We start from the raw sequence: 15,185 nt of genomic DNA, 5'->3' as shown, positions 1-15,185 counted from the left end.
TAGCATTCCATTATGTCCCCAACTATTCAGTATAATTCTCTCTCATACTCCCGTTAAAATACTGAGCCGCACTCCCTTATTGTGATGATCACGGTAAAGTCAAAGTCTCATGAGTGAACTACATGTCCCAGGTGACCAGTCCCTGCCTGCTCCAACCACAGCGGCCTCCTTGCTGTAAGCACATCCCAAACACGGGCTATAGCCTCACAGCTCTCACACTGCTGTCTCCATGCCTACAGCTCGTTCTGCCAGAAAGCCACACAGCTTAACCGCTTCTCTCTTTCAAGTCTTTGCTCAAATGGACCCTTACAGGGAAGCCTGTTCTGACCACCTAATTTAAAAAACTGCCCTTGCAGGTGTCTGGCTGGCTCAGTTGGTGGAATGTACGACTCTTGATCCTGGGGTTTTGAGTTCAAGCCCCACCTCGGGTGTAGCGATTACTTGAAATAAAATAAAATAAAATAATTTTTGTTGTACTGTATTATTGTATTTTTATTGAGAGAGTGTGAGTGGGGGAGAGGGGTGGAGGGGGGAAGGAGAGAGGGAGAGAGAGAAAGAGAATCTTAAGCAGGTTCCATGCTTAGTAAAGAGCCTGATGAGGGCTTGATCCCACAACCTTGGGATCATGACCTGAGCCAAAATCAAGAGTCGGACACTCAAACCAACTAAGCTAATCCAGGTACCCCAAAAATAAAATCTTACAAAAAAAATAATAAATAACTGCCCTCCTTCTCTCCAGGACTCTGTTTCCCACTCACTCTCATACTCTAAGAGTACACACTTGACTTCTTTTGTCGGTGTCCTGCCCTGAAGATAGAAGGTAAACTCCGTGAAGGGGGGGCTCTCATCTCCGCTCACTGCTGGACCCTCAGCGCCTCTGAGAGCGTCTGGCCTGGCACGCAGCAATGCTAAGCAAGCATGTTGAGTTTGTTTCCTTGACAGCCTCCTTTTCAGACCAGGGCTTTGTCAACTTCGTATTTGCTTCCCAGAGCCCAGTACCTCATGGAGGCTGGGTGCTTGTAGGAATAAATGAGTGAAATGAATCAGAGGAAAAGCAGGGAAAGCCAAAAAGCTGTTAAGGGATGTGTTTTCTTACCTGTAACTGTTGCTGTAGATGGGTGATTTCTGCAATCCTCAACTCTCTGGATTTGTTCGTACTCTCGATTTCTTGCCTTTGGGTGGTCAATCGACATCTGATATCTTGAAGTTTTCCTTCTAGTTGATGCTTTTTATCATTCTTTAACACATGAAAAATTATTATTATTATTACCATTTTTAATGGTTCAGTGTTACTGTACAGCTGACCCTTGAACAACACGAGGGTGAACTCCAGGGGTCCACATACACACGGGTTTTTTTCGATAAATAACAGTACAGTACTGGGGTACCTGGGTGGCTCAGTCGGTAAAGCGTCCTACTCTTGGTTTGGGCTCAGGTCATGATCTCATGGTTTCATGAGTTTGAGCCCCACATCGGGCTCCAAGATGACAATGCAGAGCCTGCTTGGGATTCTCTATCTCCCGCTGTCTCTGTCCTTCCCTCACTGCGCTGTCTCTCTCAAAATAAATAAAGTTAAAAAAAATGTTTTTAAATAACAGTACAGTACTGTAAATGCATTTTCTCCTCTTTATGATTTTCTCAACATTTTCTTTCCTCTAGCTTACTTTATTAAAAGAATGCAGTATACGATAAATATAACATATGAAATATGTGTTAATCAACTATTTGTGTTATCAGTAAGGCTTCCAGTCAACAGTAGGCTACTAGTAGTTATGTGTTAGGGGAGTCAGGAGTTACAGAGTTCTGACTGCGCAGGGTCAACTGTATTCCCAAAGCATAATCAAACTTCACTCACTAGAGCTTCTAATTCAAATTCCAGAGTCTTTTTCTTTGCTTTCAGCACAACTATGTCTTCTTGCTCTTTGTTTCTTTGATTGAGTAGTTCTTGTCTTCGATTCCGTTCCCATTCAAGTTGTCGTTGCCTTTCGAGTTCTCGTTTTGCAGCCTGTGACATTTACAAACAGACAGCTTATTAATTTTTTAGTTCTTACATTATACAACGTCTCTTAATAAACATAACATCTAGGAAGTCTTTTCTTTCAGGGATAAAATGTTACACACTGCAAGAAATTCTATTACAAAATAGCAACACAAAATTTATACAAATGTAGTATTCCTTCTATGAAAAAAAAAAGAATATTTAGAAAGGCTATTAGATAAGATGAGGACAGGATTCATGTCATCGTTGCAATTTGACTGTTTGTGCCTTCAAGAGTGCTTGAAGCGATAAAAAAAAAAAACCTTTCTTCCTTATTTACTGACTCATGGAGGATAAGGAAAAATCTAGTAAAATCTAGTAAAATCAAAATCCAAACCCCTAGAACAAAAAGAAAAAAACAAGAAATATCCCCCCAAAACAAAACTTTCTTCTACCCAAAAAGAAATTATTTACCTCAAGTCTTAACATTTGTTGCCCTCCCGCCCCCTAATCATTCATCTTCTTTTACCACAGAAGCTTCTGTAATTTCTGTGGCAACGTCAGCCCTCCTCAGAGCTGACTCTGATGGCTGCTGGGTAAAGAGCACCTGGCACTCTTTACTCTAATTGCTACTTACTCCAACTACCCTTTTACAGGCCAGAGGACAGGTGGAATACTATCCTTCAGTATATCTCTAGGGACTATCAATGCCTGGTACCTGGTAAATGCCTATTAAATAGTTCTTAATAAATACTCTAAAGTGTCTTGGAAAAAAAAAAAAACAAAACACAGAGGAAAGGAAGGCATGGAGTCCTTTGGCTGTCCATTCTGGAAATTAAAACCCTGTTGGTATCTGTGTGTCTCTGCCTGAACAGAGGCTTACTGCCCTAAATTTTCTGAAGCAATAAAAGGAGATGAAACCAAAGTATTGTGTTTTGTGTTTTTATAAAGGAAAATCTCCCATCTATAAAATAGATTTCATTCACACAAAAGAATCATGGCATTGCCTCAGTAGCAATGTGCTTAACTGGAAATTCGGACAAAAGACTGGCTTAGCCCTTATCCAGTATGGCACCAAATTGATGAGGCCTTTCATCCAATATATTGAAGATTTCCCACACACGTTTTTTTAAAGTGGAAAAAAAAGGGCACAGACAATATAATTAGTATGAGATCATTACAGGGCTTTAAAAAAAATTGCACTAAATCCCCAACCTCTCCAACCATATATAACCTTTTATATTGCTACATACATTTTTAAATGCAGAGAAGAAAGTCTGAAAAATTCTCAACAAATATCAGGGGTTTTTGTTAAGAGACTGAATTATCAAAAGCTTGAGTGTAAATATTTTTATATATATATGTGTATATAGACATACAGTTATAAATATATGTATATATTTTAGTTTTTATTTATTTTGAGAGCGCACAAATGTAAATGGGGTAGGGGGAGGGAGGGAGAGAGAGAGAGAGAGGCAACCCCAAGCAGGCTCCGTACTGTCAGCACAGCACTCGAAGGGGGGGCTCAATCTCATGAACCACGAGATGGTGACCGGAACTGAAAGCAAGAGTCGGGCGCTTAACCGACTGAGCCACCCAGGCGCCCCTTGAGTGTGAATGTTCTTAGCAGCATTATTCATAATAGTCAAAAAAGTTGAAAACAACTCAAACGTCCATCAACTCATGAATGGATAAATATAATGTGGTACATCCGTGTACTGGAGTATTATCCGGTCATAAAAAGGAATAAAGTATTGATTCACGCTACAACTTGGGACTTGAAAACAAGCTAAGTGGAAGCCAGACACAGAAGGGCACATGGTATATGATCCCACTTGTGAAATGTCCACAACAGGCCAACCTGTGGACACAGAAAACAAATAAATGAGTGGCTGTTAAGGGCAGGGAGAGGCGGGGGGGGAGTAACTGCTTAATGGGGAAGAGAGTTCTTCTTGGGGTGAGGAACGTGCTCTGGAATCAGGCAGAGGTCAGGGTCACACAGCTTGGTGAACATACTAAAAGTTCGCAACTGTAAAAGGAAGGAGACTGTGTCAACCTGCCACCTGACCAATTAAGAGAGAAGGGGAGCAAGCCACAGGCGCTAACTGTGGGGGTGGCTCCGTGGCTGCTTACCTCCCGTCTCTCGATTTCCTTCCTCCTCTCCTCCTCTCTCTGCCGTTCTAGTTCCCGCTGCTTTTCCAGTTGCTTCTCCAGCTCCAGTTGTCTCTTGCGCTCCTGCTCCTGGCGCTCCCGCTCTTTCCTCTCCTGCTCCGCACGCTCGAGCTGGGCCAGGCGCTCCTGCTCTTTGCGCTGCTGTTCCAGGAGAGCCTGCCTCCGCTTCTCCAGTTCCAGGTTGCCACGCTCAAAATTCTCACGCTTTTTATCCTCAAATGTTACTTTAAAACGAGAAGCAGAGAAACTATGAAAAGTCATGATTTTCAACACTATTTTCAAAGGAAACATTCGGTGGCACATTTGAAATCTGTAGTATAAATGCAAACCAGAACTCCCCAAGTTTCCTTCCTGCCTGTGCCCTTCCTGCCTGTGCCTGCCTGTGACCACGAGGACACTAAATACCTTTTAAAACCAAGAACTTGATTCAGTAAACTGCAGAATACAAAAGCAATATACAGAAATTAGCTGCATTTCTATACAGTACTAATAATTAGCCAATAGTAGGAGAAATTAAGAAAACAATCCCATTCATGATGGCATCAAAAAGAATACCTAGGAATAAATTAAAAAAAATTTTTTTAATTTAATGTTTATTTATTTTGAGATAGAAGAGAGAGAGAGAGAGAGAGAGAGCACAAGAAGGGGAGGGGCAGAGAGAGAGGGAGACACAGAATCTGAAGCAGGCTCCAGGCTCTGAGCTGTCAGCACAGAGCCATACGTGGGGCTAGAACTCACAAGTGTGATATCACGACGTGAGCCGAAGTCATGACGGACGCTCAACCAACTGAGCCACCCAGGTGCCCCTTTTTAAAAAACAATTTTGGGGGGGGGGGGGCGCCTGGGTGGCTCAGTCGGTTAAGCGTCCGACTTCGGCTCAGGTCACAATCTCACAGTTCGTGGGTTTGAGCCCCGCATCGGGCTCTGTGCTGACAGCTTAGAGCCTGGAGCCTGCTTCGGATTCTGTGTCTCCCTCTCTCTCTGCCCCTCCCCCACTCACTCTCTGTCTCTGTCTCTGTCTCTCTCCCCCCCCTCAAAAATTGAATAAAACATTAAAAAAAATTAAAAAAAATTTTTTAAATTTAATGTTTCTTTATTTTGAGAGAGAGAGAGAGAGAGACTCAGTCCTAGGAATAAATTTAACCAAGAAGGTGAAAGACTCATACACTGAAAACTTTAAGACACTGATGCAAGAAACAAAAGACATAATTCAGTGGAAAAGTATTCCATGATCAGAATTGGATTGGAAAAATTAATATTGTTAAAATGTCCATATTACACAAAGCAACCTTCAAATTCAATGCAGTTCCTATCAAAATTCCAATAGCATTTTTCACAGAACTAGAATAATTCTAAAATTTATATGGAACCACAAAAGACCCTGAATAGCCAAAGCAGACTTGAGAGAAAGAAGAACAAAGATGGAGGTATCGTGCTCCCTGATTTCAAACTATACTACAAGGCTATAGTAATCAAAGCAGTATTATTGGCATAAAAACAGGCACAGATGAATGGAACAGAATAGAGCCCAGGAACAAACCCACACTTATATGGTCAACTCATTTACAACAAATAAAAATACACAATGGAGAAAGAAAAGTCTCCTCAATAAATGGTGCTAGAAAACTGCCACATGCAAAAGAATGAAACTGGACCACTCTTGCAGGGAACAAGCTTAGGAATTCCCTGAGCCTGCACTGATGGGTTAACAAGGCATAAAGAATTAGAAAGCCATAGGATGAACACACCCAAGTTTGGGTAAACAAGAGTAGGTAAATAAGATTAGGTAAAGGGGGCAAAGGTCCCCAGTAAAAGGCAAAGGTATAGGACAATAGCAGAAAGCTGCTTTCACAAGAAGGAAGGACCAATTAGGTAAACACGTAAATAGAGCTATAGACCACAGCAGGGCCAGTTGCCCAGAGTGGAGCTAATTAGCAAAAGAAAGATGTCTTGTTGACCCTGAGGTAGCATGCTCAGTCTTTCTTGTCACCTTGGCTAGTTTAGGTAAACAGAGGTGGGGCCTCATGTTTGCTATAAACAACTTTCCACCCTGCACCAGAATCTTGTCTTGTATTGACCCAAACCCCTAACACAGAGTATCTCCAAAACCCCCTCTTCTCCATGCCCATGAGCCCATGAGTTAAAGTTCACGGTTTCACTGACAGTCTGTCCATGCCCATCACACTTGTAAGCATTCTGATCCTAATAAAAAAGGGAGCAAGGACCCTTACTCAGGGCTCTTGTCTCCTCCTGGGTATTAGCCTCTCTCACATTTTCAACCCTGAGTCCCGCTCTCTTGCTGGACAAGAGAGAACTCCAGACCTAGAGTCTACAACACACTCTCTTCTTACACCATCTGTAAAAATTAGCTCAAAACAGATTAAAGACTTGAATGCAGGCCTAAAACCATGAAACTCCTATCAGAAACATCACTGACTAGGCTCACTGACATGACTCATGGAACACTGCTTTCTGGAACTGATTCCAAAGGCAAGAATAATGAAAGAAAAAACAAACAAATGGGATTATATCAAACTACAAAGCTTCTGCACAGTGAAGGAGACTATCAACAAAATAAAAGGACAACCTTTGCAATGAGAGAAGATATCTGATCTTCAGATACGCAAATCACGTATCTGATAATGGGCTAGTATCTAAAATATATAAAAAACTCATACAACGCAACATAAAACAATCTGATTAAAAAATAGAGCAGAAGATCTGAGTAGTAGACATTTTTGCAAAGAAGTTGTACAGATGGTCAACAGGCACATGAGGAGATGCTCATCATCATTAATCATCACAGAAATGCGAATCAAAACCACATGAGATGTCATCTCACACCTGTCAAAATGACTATTATCAAAAAGACAAGGAATAACAAGTGTTGGAGAGGTTGTGGAGAATAGGGAACCCTCACACACTGTCGGGAGGAATGTAAATTGGTGTAGCCACTACAGAAGACCAGTATAGAGGTCCCTCAAAAACATAACAAAACAAAATAAAACAAAACTGCCAGATGACCCACCAATTCCACTTCTGGACATTTACCCAAGAAAACAAAATTATTCAACGTTTTTTTATTTTTGGGACAGAGAGAGACAGAGCATGAACGGGGGAGGGGCAGAGAGAGAGGGAGACACAGAATCGGAAACAGGCTCCAGGCTCTGAGCCATCAGCCCAGAGCCTGACGCGGGGCTCGAACTCACGGACCGCAAGATCGTGACCTGGCTGAAGTCGGACGCTTAACCGACTGCGCCACCCAGGCGCCCCGAAAACAAAATTATTCAAAAAGATATCTGTACCCCCATGTCATTACAGCATTGTTTACAATAGCCAAGACATGCAAACAACCTAAGTGTCTCTCGGTGGATGACTGGATAAAGAAAATGCATTATTATTCAGCCATAAAAAAGAAGGAAATCATTTGCAACAACACGGATGGACCTTGAGGGTATTATGCTAAGTAAAACAAGTCAAACAGACATATATCATCTGATTTCACTTATATATGGAATAAAAACAAAACAAAACTCACAGATATAGAAAGAGAATGGGGGGTTACCAAAGAGAAAGGGAGTTTGGGGGTGGGAGAAAAGAGTGAAGGGGGTCAACTGTATGGTGATGGATGGTAACTGGACTTACCGTAATGATCACGTTGTAGTCTATGCAAACACTGAATTATGCTGTACACCTGAAACTAATACAGTACTATATACCAATTTTATCTCAATTAAAAAAAAATCCTAAGTTCTTTGCTAACATACTCTCCCCTCCATGACAAATACCACGTCATGGCATTCAAAACACTGAACACCGCCTGTGGAATAATCTTTCTAAAACTGCAATTCTGTATCACCACCAACCTCCTTTCCTTCCCTGTTTATGCTTTTCCTTCTCCATCACCTTGATTGAGCAATTGACCCCCTAACTGTCCTGTACCATGAATCTATCCCTCCCTACCTCTCTCTCCTCAGCTTATAACTGTGCTTGTGTGTCTTCTGTTCTAACAAGACGATTTCTGAAGGCAGAGGTAGGTAGGTGAGTATTCTACATTTCATAATGAAGAACAAGATGTACCCTAATCACTATGCAGATCACATTCAGTAAATAATTTTTTCTAATCCATCATTCAGTCTCCTTCTTTGGGAACACCAATTAGGAATTTTAGCCTTATTTCCCAGGCAATCATTTTTTTCTCTAATCCTTGCTATCATTCTGTTTATAACCATTTCCATTTCCTTTAAAAATAAATTCCCAATGTCCCTTCATGTTTTCATGCCCCTTCCTATGTCTTCAGCAGTGTCCATTCAATTTTGTGTTTGCCTCACATGCTCCTCCTTGGAACTGACCCCAGACAGGAGAAGCTCTCAAGGCCTGCCTGTGTAGCACGCCATTCCCATTGTGCCCTATTTTCAGAACTGTCACTTGATACTTGGTCTTGAGATCTGTAACTGTGGGCACCCTTCCTTGGCTTCTTCCCACATTCCTGTTTGGCCTTTGCTGCTTTAGACAGACATTCCTCAGACATTACAGTTGTGGATTAGAGACCAGACACGGTTAAGTGTGTTTTGGTTTTCTTGTCCTTCTTGCTCCTTTACTGACTGCGGAGGAGGTATATCCGTTTTACTTTGCTACCTTAAAATTGAAAGTCCGCTCAATCACAGAAAGGAAGGAAGTAATAATGATACATGCTACAACATGCATGAATCAAAACTATCTTGATAAGTGAAAGGCCACTCCCTGTACAAGACCATTTATATGAAATGTCCCAGACAGGTAAACCCCAAGAGGCAGAAAGCAGACTGCTGACTGCCAGGGCTGGGGGAGAGGGGGAATCAGGAATCACTGCGTATGGAGTTTTCTTTTGGGGTGATGAAAACATCTCAGCACTAGACAGAGCTGATGGCTGCACAACACTGTGAGTATACTGAACAACACTGTCATGGACTGAATAACCTGCAGACTTCCTATGCTGAAGTCTAAGCCCTAATGTGATGTTATTTAATCAGGGTTAAGATAAGGTCCTGAGGGTGGGATTAATGGCTTTAACAGAGGAAGAGAGGAAGAGAGAAAAAGAGATTTCTCCCTTCCCATGTGCACACACCAAGGAAAAGTGATATGAGGGCACAAAAAGAAGATCGCCATCTGCACGCCACAAAGACAGCCTGACCAGGAACTGAATTGGATGGCATCCTAATGTTGGACTTCCTGGCCTCCAGAACTGTGAGAAATTAATTCACTTCTGCTATTTAAGCCACCTAGGCTACTATACTTTATTATGGCAGCCCACCCTAAGACAGCCACTGAACTGTATATTTTTTAATGATCAAATTTCTGTTATGTGAATTTTACCCCAATTTAAAAAAAAACCCTAAAGGTCCCTACACATCTTAGTTCCAATACCTGGCCCTGTTTCTGCTACAGAGGAGGCACATAATAAATGGCTACTCAAAGAATGAATGCATGAACAAAAAACCAATGATGTCACTTCCTGTTCAGAACTCTAAATGAATGTCTAACTACCGACAGGAAAAGAAAATTCCATATTCAAAGGATTCCTGTCCTTATTTGCCTTTGAGACTTCATTCCCATTATTACCAACCCGAAATGTTCTTCCTTCCCACTTGTAATGACCCTATTCGTCTTCAGTCTCAACGTGACTGAGACCTCCTGCACAGAGATTTCTACCGCACGCCTTTCCCAGTCTATGCCAACCCGCGTAAGTAAGCTGTGCTGTGCATCTATGCTACTGTCTTCAGGACTTTACCACACTTAGGTACTGCTTTGGTGATTATTTATATGGATGCCCTAAATCCTCAATTCTATTATAACCTTCTTGATGGTACGGACCACACCTGTTAACGTTTAAATTCTTCACTGTACTCCATACATAGCTTCACACAAAGAACATTATCAATACGAAGTTTATCAGTAAACAGAAAAAAAAATTTAATTTAAAGAGGAAATCGGGAGAGCTAGTGTCCTGAGCAGGCTAGTTAACCACTGAGCACTTTAAATGCAGCTAAATGACACTGACAAATATAATAAAATATGAAAATTAATATAGAGAGACTCTATAAACTTCATTTGCCTCTTAGTATCAATTATCATCTCATTATCAATAATTCATAGCCGCTCTAGAATATTTTAATAGTGTGATGAGCTTATTATTATAAATGAGGATTTTTAAATTTTATTTATTTGCATATATTTTTTTTAATTTGAGAGAGAGTGCAAGCAGGAGAAAGAGGCAGGGGGCGGGGGGTGGGGAGAGAATCTTAAGCAAGCTCCACACTCAGCACAGAGCCTGATGCGGGGCTCAGTCCCAGGACCCTGGGATCGTGACCTGAGCCACAATCAAGAGTTGGAGACTCAACTGAGCCACCAAGGCGCTCCAATGTAGATGTTTTTTTTTTTTTTTTCAATGTTTATTTTTTGGGGGACAAAGAGAGACAGAGCATGAACGGGGGAGGGGTAGAGAGAGAGGGAGACACAGAATCGGAAACAGGCTCCAGGCTCTGAGCCATCAGCCCAGAGCCTGACGCGGGGCTCGAACTCACGGACCGCGAGATCGTGACCTGGCTGAAGTCGGACGCTTAACCGACTGCGCCACCCAGGCGCCCCGAAGGTGTTTTAAAATAGGTTCTTACTAAATTTAAAATAGCTTCCTGTTATTAAGGAGTTTCCAATTTTCTTATAACAGCGTGAGAAAATAACAAGAGGCAGTTTTACATCCTATTTCGGCTCTGGTGGTACTAAGCAAGCACTGTAAAGGTTTACCAACTTCGAGTGTTCTATAAATAACAGCTATAAAATTTTTGGTTGCTGGTAAATAATCAGATTTCAGTTTAAAAGTAGCCAAGTCCGTAATGTTCTTATTTCTCTACCTATAGTCAAATCCAAAACATGTTAAAAGTGTCTCCTTTCTAAGGTCAGTTAAGGGAATACAGCAAGAATGGCAGAAGCTACATTTCTTTTTACCCCCGTCTTTGCCTTAGAGACGGAAAACCTCTAATATGATGTACTGAGATGGAAAGACTGCCTTACCGGGCAATTTCTTCTCTAGCTGTTGTTGCTCATCTTCTAAAACTGGTTCCTCTGGTAACCTCTGATCTACTGCCGTTGAGCTGATGACAGATATACCACTGCCAGATCGAACTCGTCTGCAATTGGGGAAACAAAGCAAAAAAAAAAAAAAAAATGGATTCACACAAAGCCGTCTAGGTAGCACCGAGCCAACAGTGGAAAAGAGTTTTTAAAGATGATGCCACATCATGGAGAAAATCTCACGTATCGTGAGGAAAAGATAAAAGATCTGGTCCTGTTTACAAAGAGGTTTTTAAAAACGAGTACATGAATGCTACCAGAGGCTAAGTGCCAAGCTTATTTGGATATTTAGAATTATCACCTAAATCAGGGCAATTGCGAAGGACTGAATTAGTGAATAATCATCGAGTGTCTAATCTTTAATTATTGTTATTATTATTAATTCAGTCTAGGCATCGTGTGTCTAGAACGGTGCCTGGGTCCACAATCAAGAGTTCACTGTTGTTACCATTACCCTTTTATGGAACATGAAATCCATCAAGGAAGATTAGCAGCTCAGCTGAATGGAAGCCTCTCTTTTCCCCTTACAAAATCTTTTCTTCCATTTTATCTCATAATAAACACATGAAATCTCTACACTTTACAGTCCCTAAAACAAATCACTTAGTTGCCTGATTTGTTTCACCTTAAACCATTAACCTTGCTCTTTGAAACCAACCTACCTTTTTGTTTTAACGCGTTTTTTTTTTTTTTTTTTAAATCAGCTTCCAGCCTTGTGTCTCTTGTGGTGATTTTTGCAACTGTCAGACCTTACAAACCGCCCAACTACCATTTCTTCCTACAGTCAATTTTCTCAGCTCACTCCATGTATGCGCTCACAGCAACAGCACCGTTTCTTTTCTTTTTGTGGGGATTCCTTCCCCTCGGCTTTCCCAGAAAGTCTTATTTGTGTGTGTGTGTGTGTTTTCTGTTCTTTGTGCTTGTAAGATTTCATGTTTGTCTTTTAAACTAAAGCCTAAAGACATCGCTGTCTGGGAGGGGAGGTGTGTGTGGCGTGTGTAGGTAGAGGATACCAGTCACCGCAGATCTCTCCAAACTGGACCTTGGTCTACTCTTGATATCTCTACTGAAACTGTGTTTCAGACTAGGATAATTTTCTTTATTTAGCTTCCTGACTATCATTTCTACATTGCCAGTATTTTGTTGCCTATCCAATGGATAGAATTCACAGGCAGAATTTCCCTGCCTTCTTTTCTCTTATTTTTTGTTTTTTGGGGGGGAGGGAGGGGCAGAGAGAGAGGGAGAGAGAGAGAAGTCCAAGCCAGCTCCATGCTCAGCAGGGAGCCTCATGTGGGACTCAATCCCACAACCATGAGATCATGACCTGCGCCAAAATCAAGAGTTGGATGCTTAACTGACTGAGCCACCCAGGCATCCCTCCCTGCCTTGTTGTCTACATACAAGTTATTTTAGTTGTACTTTAACTGCTAACATTTTTGCTGAACTTTGACTATATAGATTGGTACAAAAATCATCCCTCTTTTGGTATTTTACTAATATACTATAAATACTTTAAAGAAAAGAACAGGTCCAAGATTAACACAGGGCCTAGATAAGATTTTCTTCACTTCATGGATATTTCATTTACTTACCAGGAATAAAAATGAGCAAAAGATGCACGTAGCCAACAAAGCCCAGTTTGAAATTCACATACCAAACACACAGTTTCTTATAAGAGCCAAATGTTCTTTACCTAAAGGAAGGCGGAATGTACTCTGGAGGCAGGACAGGTGGCAGTGGTTGGCCAGACATCGCTACATCAATCAAGTGCATAGCCAGGATAAATTCTTCTGCTGTGAGTTTTCCATCTTGATCAATGTCAGAAAGATTCCTATTCAAAAAAGTTAATTATTTTCTAACTTCACGAAAATGCATGCTTGTTACTATTCATGAGTGATTGAAATGTTCTGTTTTCTTATTCTGACTCTAGGCCAATTGAGTCTCTCTATGCCTTGTCGGTTTATAAAAATAGTGCCTATTTCATAATACTGTTGGAAAGATAAAAATGAGACAATCCATACAGTTGGGATGGCATTCAGCAAATGTTAACTATGATTATAATTATGCTTTTCTCAATTCCTGCCAGCCCATTTAAAATGCATCATACCCACATTTTATGTGTCTTTAAACACTATGCTCGGCAAACTATCAGGTCAGATAGTAAACATTTAAGCTTTCCAAGACACGGTCTCTATCACACTGAATTCTGCCCTTGCAGCAGGAAAGCAGCCGTGGACGATCCATAAATAAATGAGCGGAAAACCTTCTAAAAACAGATGCAGGCCAGGTTCCACCCATTTAGGTTAGTTGGCCTGTGGTTGACCTAGACCTACAAGGGTGGATCCTTATGGCCTTCTGCCTCAGAATCAAGGTGTTTGCTGCTCCTTAATCTCAAGATCAATGGCCACCATTCCCCATAATCAACATGCCCTAATAGTTAATGACAGTGAACAGATTTTTCCAGCAAGTCCAAGAATGTGATTTCACTTAACAACACCAAAAGAGGATGCCAGACAACAAAGCTGTTCACCAGAATGAGAACAGGACAGATACTGCATTGGGAAACCGGCTCTGCTGAGGCCATAAATCAAGAAACTCCTCTTAAGTCTAAAACTTCCTTAGGTGGCATACGCCGTTTTGGTTTTCAGTTTTAAGGTATAATGTCCATGCAGTGACATTCGCCCTTTCTAGAGCACAGTTCTGCAAGTTTTGACAGATTCAGTTGTGTAACTGAATTCAGTCAGTTGTGTATCACACCACACGCAATAGTTCCATCACCACCCAAAATTCCCCCAAGTCTCTCAGTCACCCCCTTGCCTTGCCCACAGCCCCTGGCAGCCACTGATCTCTTTTCTGTCCCTCTAGCTTTGTAATTTCCAGATGCCAGGCTCCTGCCAGGTCTTTCTTATCCTCTCCTCCTTCCCATGCCCCATCACCAGCCACTCCTGGGTAAATTCAATTAGAAGGCAGTGGAGTTCTTTTTCCCCCCGCTACTTGCCTAAATAATCGCTGTAAACATTTAATTAAAATACCTTTTTGTTGTATAGAAAGGGAATATAATAACACTCTAGCAGGATAAGTCTCAAGTATTTTTTTCAGAGAGAGCAGGTTATAAGTGAGAAACTTAAGCATTTCAATATATTCCAGTGTCACAAACATACCTAATAAACTGCCAGTCAACCTCCATAAATGTTAGATCTCAAGTTTGTATTTCAGAGGGCCCTAGGATACTGGCACATACCCAGACTTAAAGAGATCTGGATGTGTCATATTAACTGGTCTATTGTGTTTATTAACTGGTCTATTATTATTCGATTGCAAAAGGAAGATCCTTTAACACAGAGCAGAAGGAACCAGGATGGGTGAAGGGACTAGCACTAGAGCGTGACCACTTATGAAGCAACCATATCAATGGGCCCTACGGCAAAATCATGAACCTCGCATGTAAGCAATTAAAGCAACTCAAGCTATTAAAAATCATTACAAAATAGCCAGAGACATTTATGTGCCCTCCCTCCTCCCCCCAGTGGAAGTACACAGTAATCTCTCTCATGTAGTCTTGCAAAAAAAAAAAAAAAAAAAAAAAAAAAAAAATCAAACTTGAATTTGATGAGTGGTTCTCATGAGTGGGATGATTTTGTATCCCAGGGACACTTGTCAGTATATGGAGACATCTTTGTCACACCTGGGGATGGGGGTCATGTTACTGGCATCTAGTAGGTAGAGACCAGAGAGGCTACTGAACAACCTATAATACACAGAACAGCCCCCGACAACAAAAAAGTATGGGGCCCAAATGGCCAACAGTGTTAAGTGGAGAAACCTTGCTCTAGACCCAATGACCAATCTACTCACAGGAATAAATTAACACAAGGATGCAACCATCAGAAGTTAGACTGGAGAAACTATAGGACAAAATATCCGG

General features: G+C 41.3%; 1 protein-coding gene across 4 annotated transcripts in view; it reads right to left on the bottom strand.

Annotated features, from left to right (window-relative positions):
• Positions 1-15,185, bottom strand: part of ITSN1 (intersectin 1) — a 219,826-nt gene that overhangs the window by 102,336 nt on the left and 102,305 nt on the right. For all 4 annotated transcript variants that reach the window (XM_047874631.1, XM_047874628.1, XM_047874630.1 and 1 more), the window contains exons 10-14: positions 12,954-13,091; positions 11,201-11,316; positions 4,112-4,374; positions 1,856-2,005; positions 1,097-1,237 (exon numbers count right to left, since the gene is read on the bottom strand). In XM_047874631.1, coding sequence (XP_047730587.1) covers positions 1,097-1,237; positions 1,856-2,005; positions 4,112-4,374; positions 11,201-11,316; positions 12,954-13,091 — 808 coding nt within the window. The remainder of the gene's footprint in view (positions 1-1,096; positions 1,238-1,855; positions 2,006-4,111; positions 4,375-11,200; positions 11,317-12,953; positions 13,092-15,185) is intronic.

The sequence above is a fragment of the Prionailurus viverrinus genome, chromosome C2 (genome assembly GCF_022837055.1).
Source record: "Prionailurus viverrinus isolate Anna chromosome C2, UM_Priviv_1.0, whole genome shotgun sequence".
NCBI lineage: Eukaryota > Metazoa > Chordata > Mammalia > Carnivora > Felidae > Prionailurus > Prionailurus viverrinus.
Note: the sequence above shows the minus strand (reverse complement) of the source record. Positions and strands in the feature narration are given on the sequence as shown.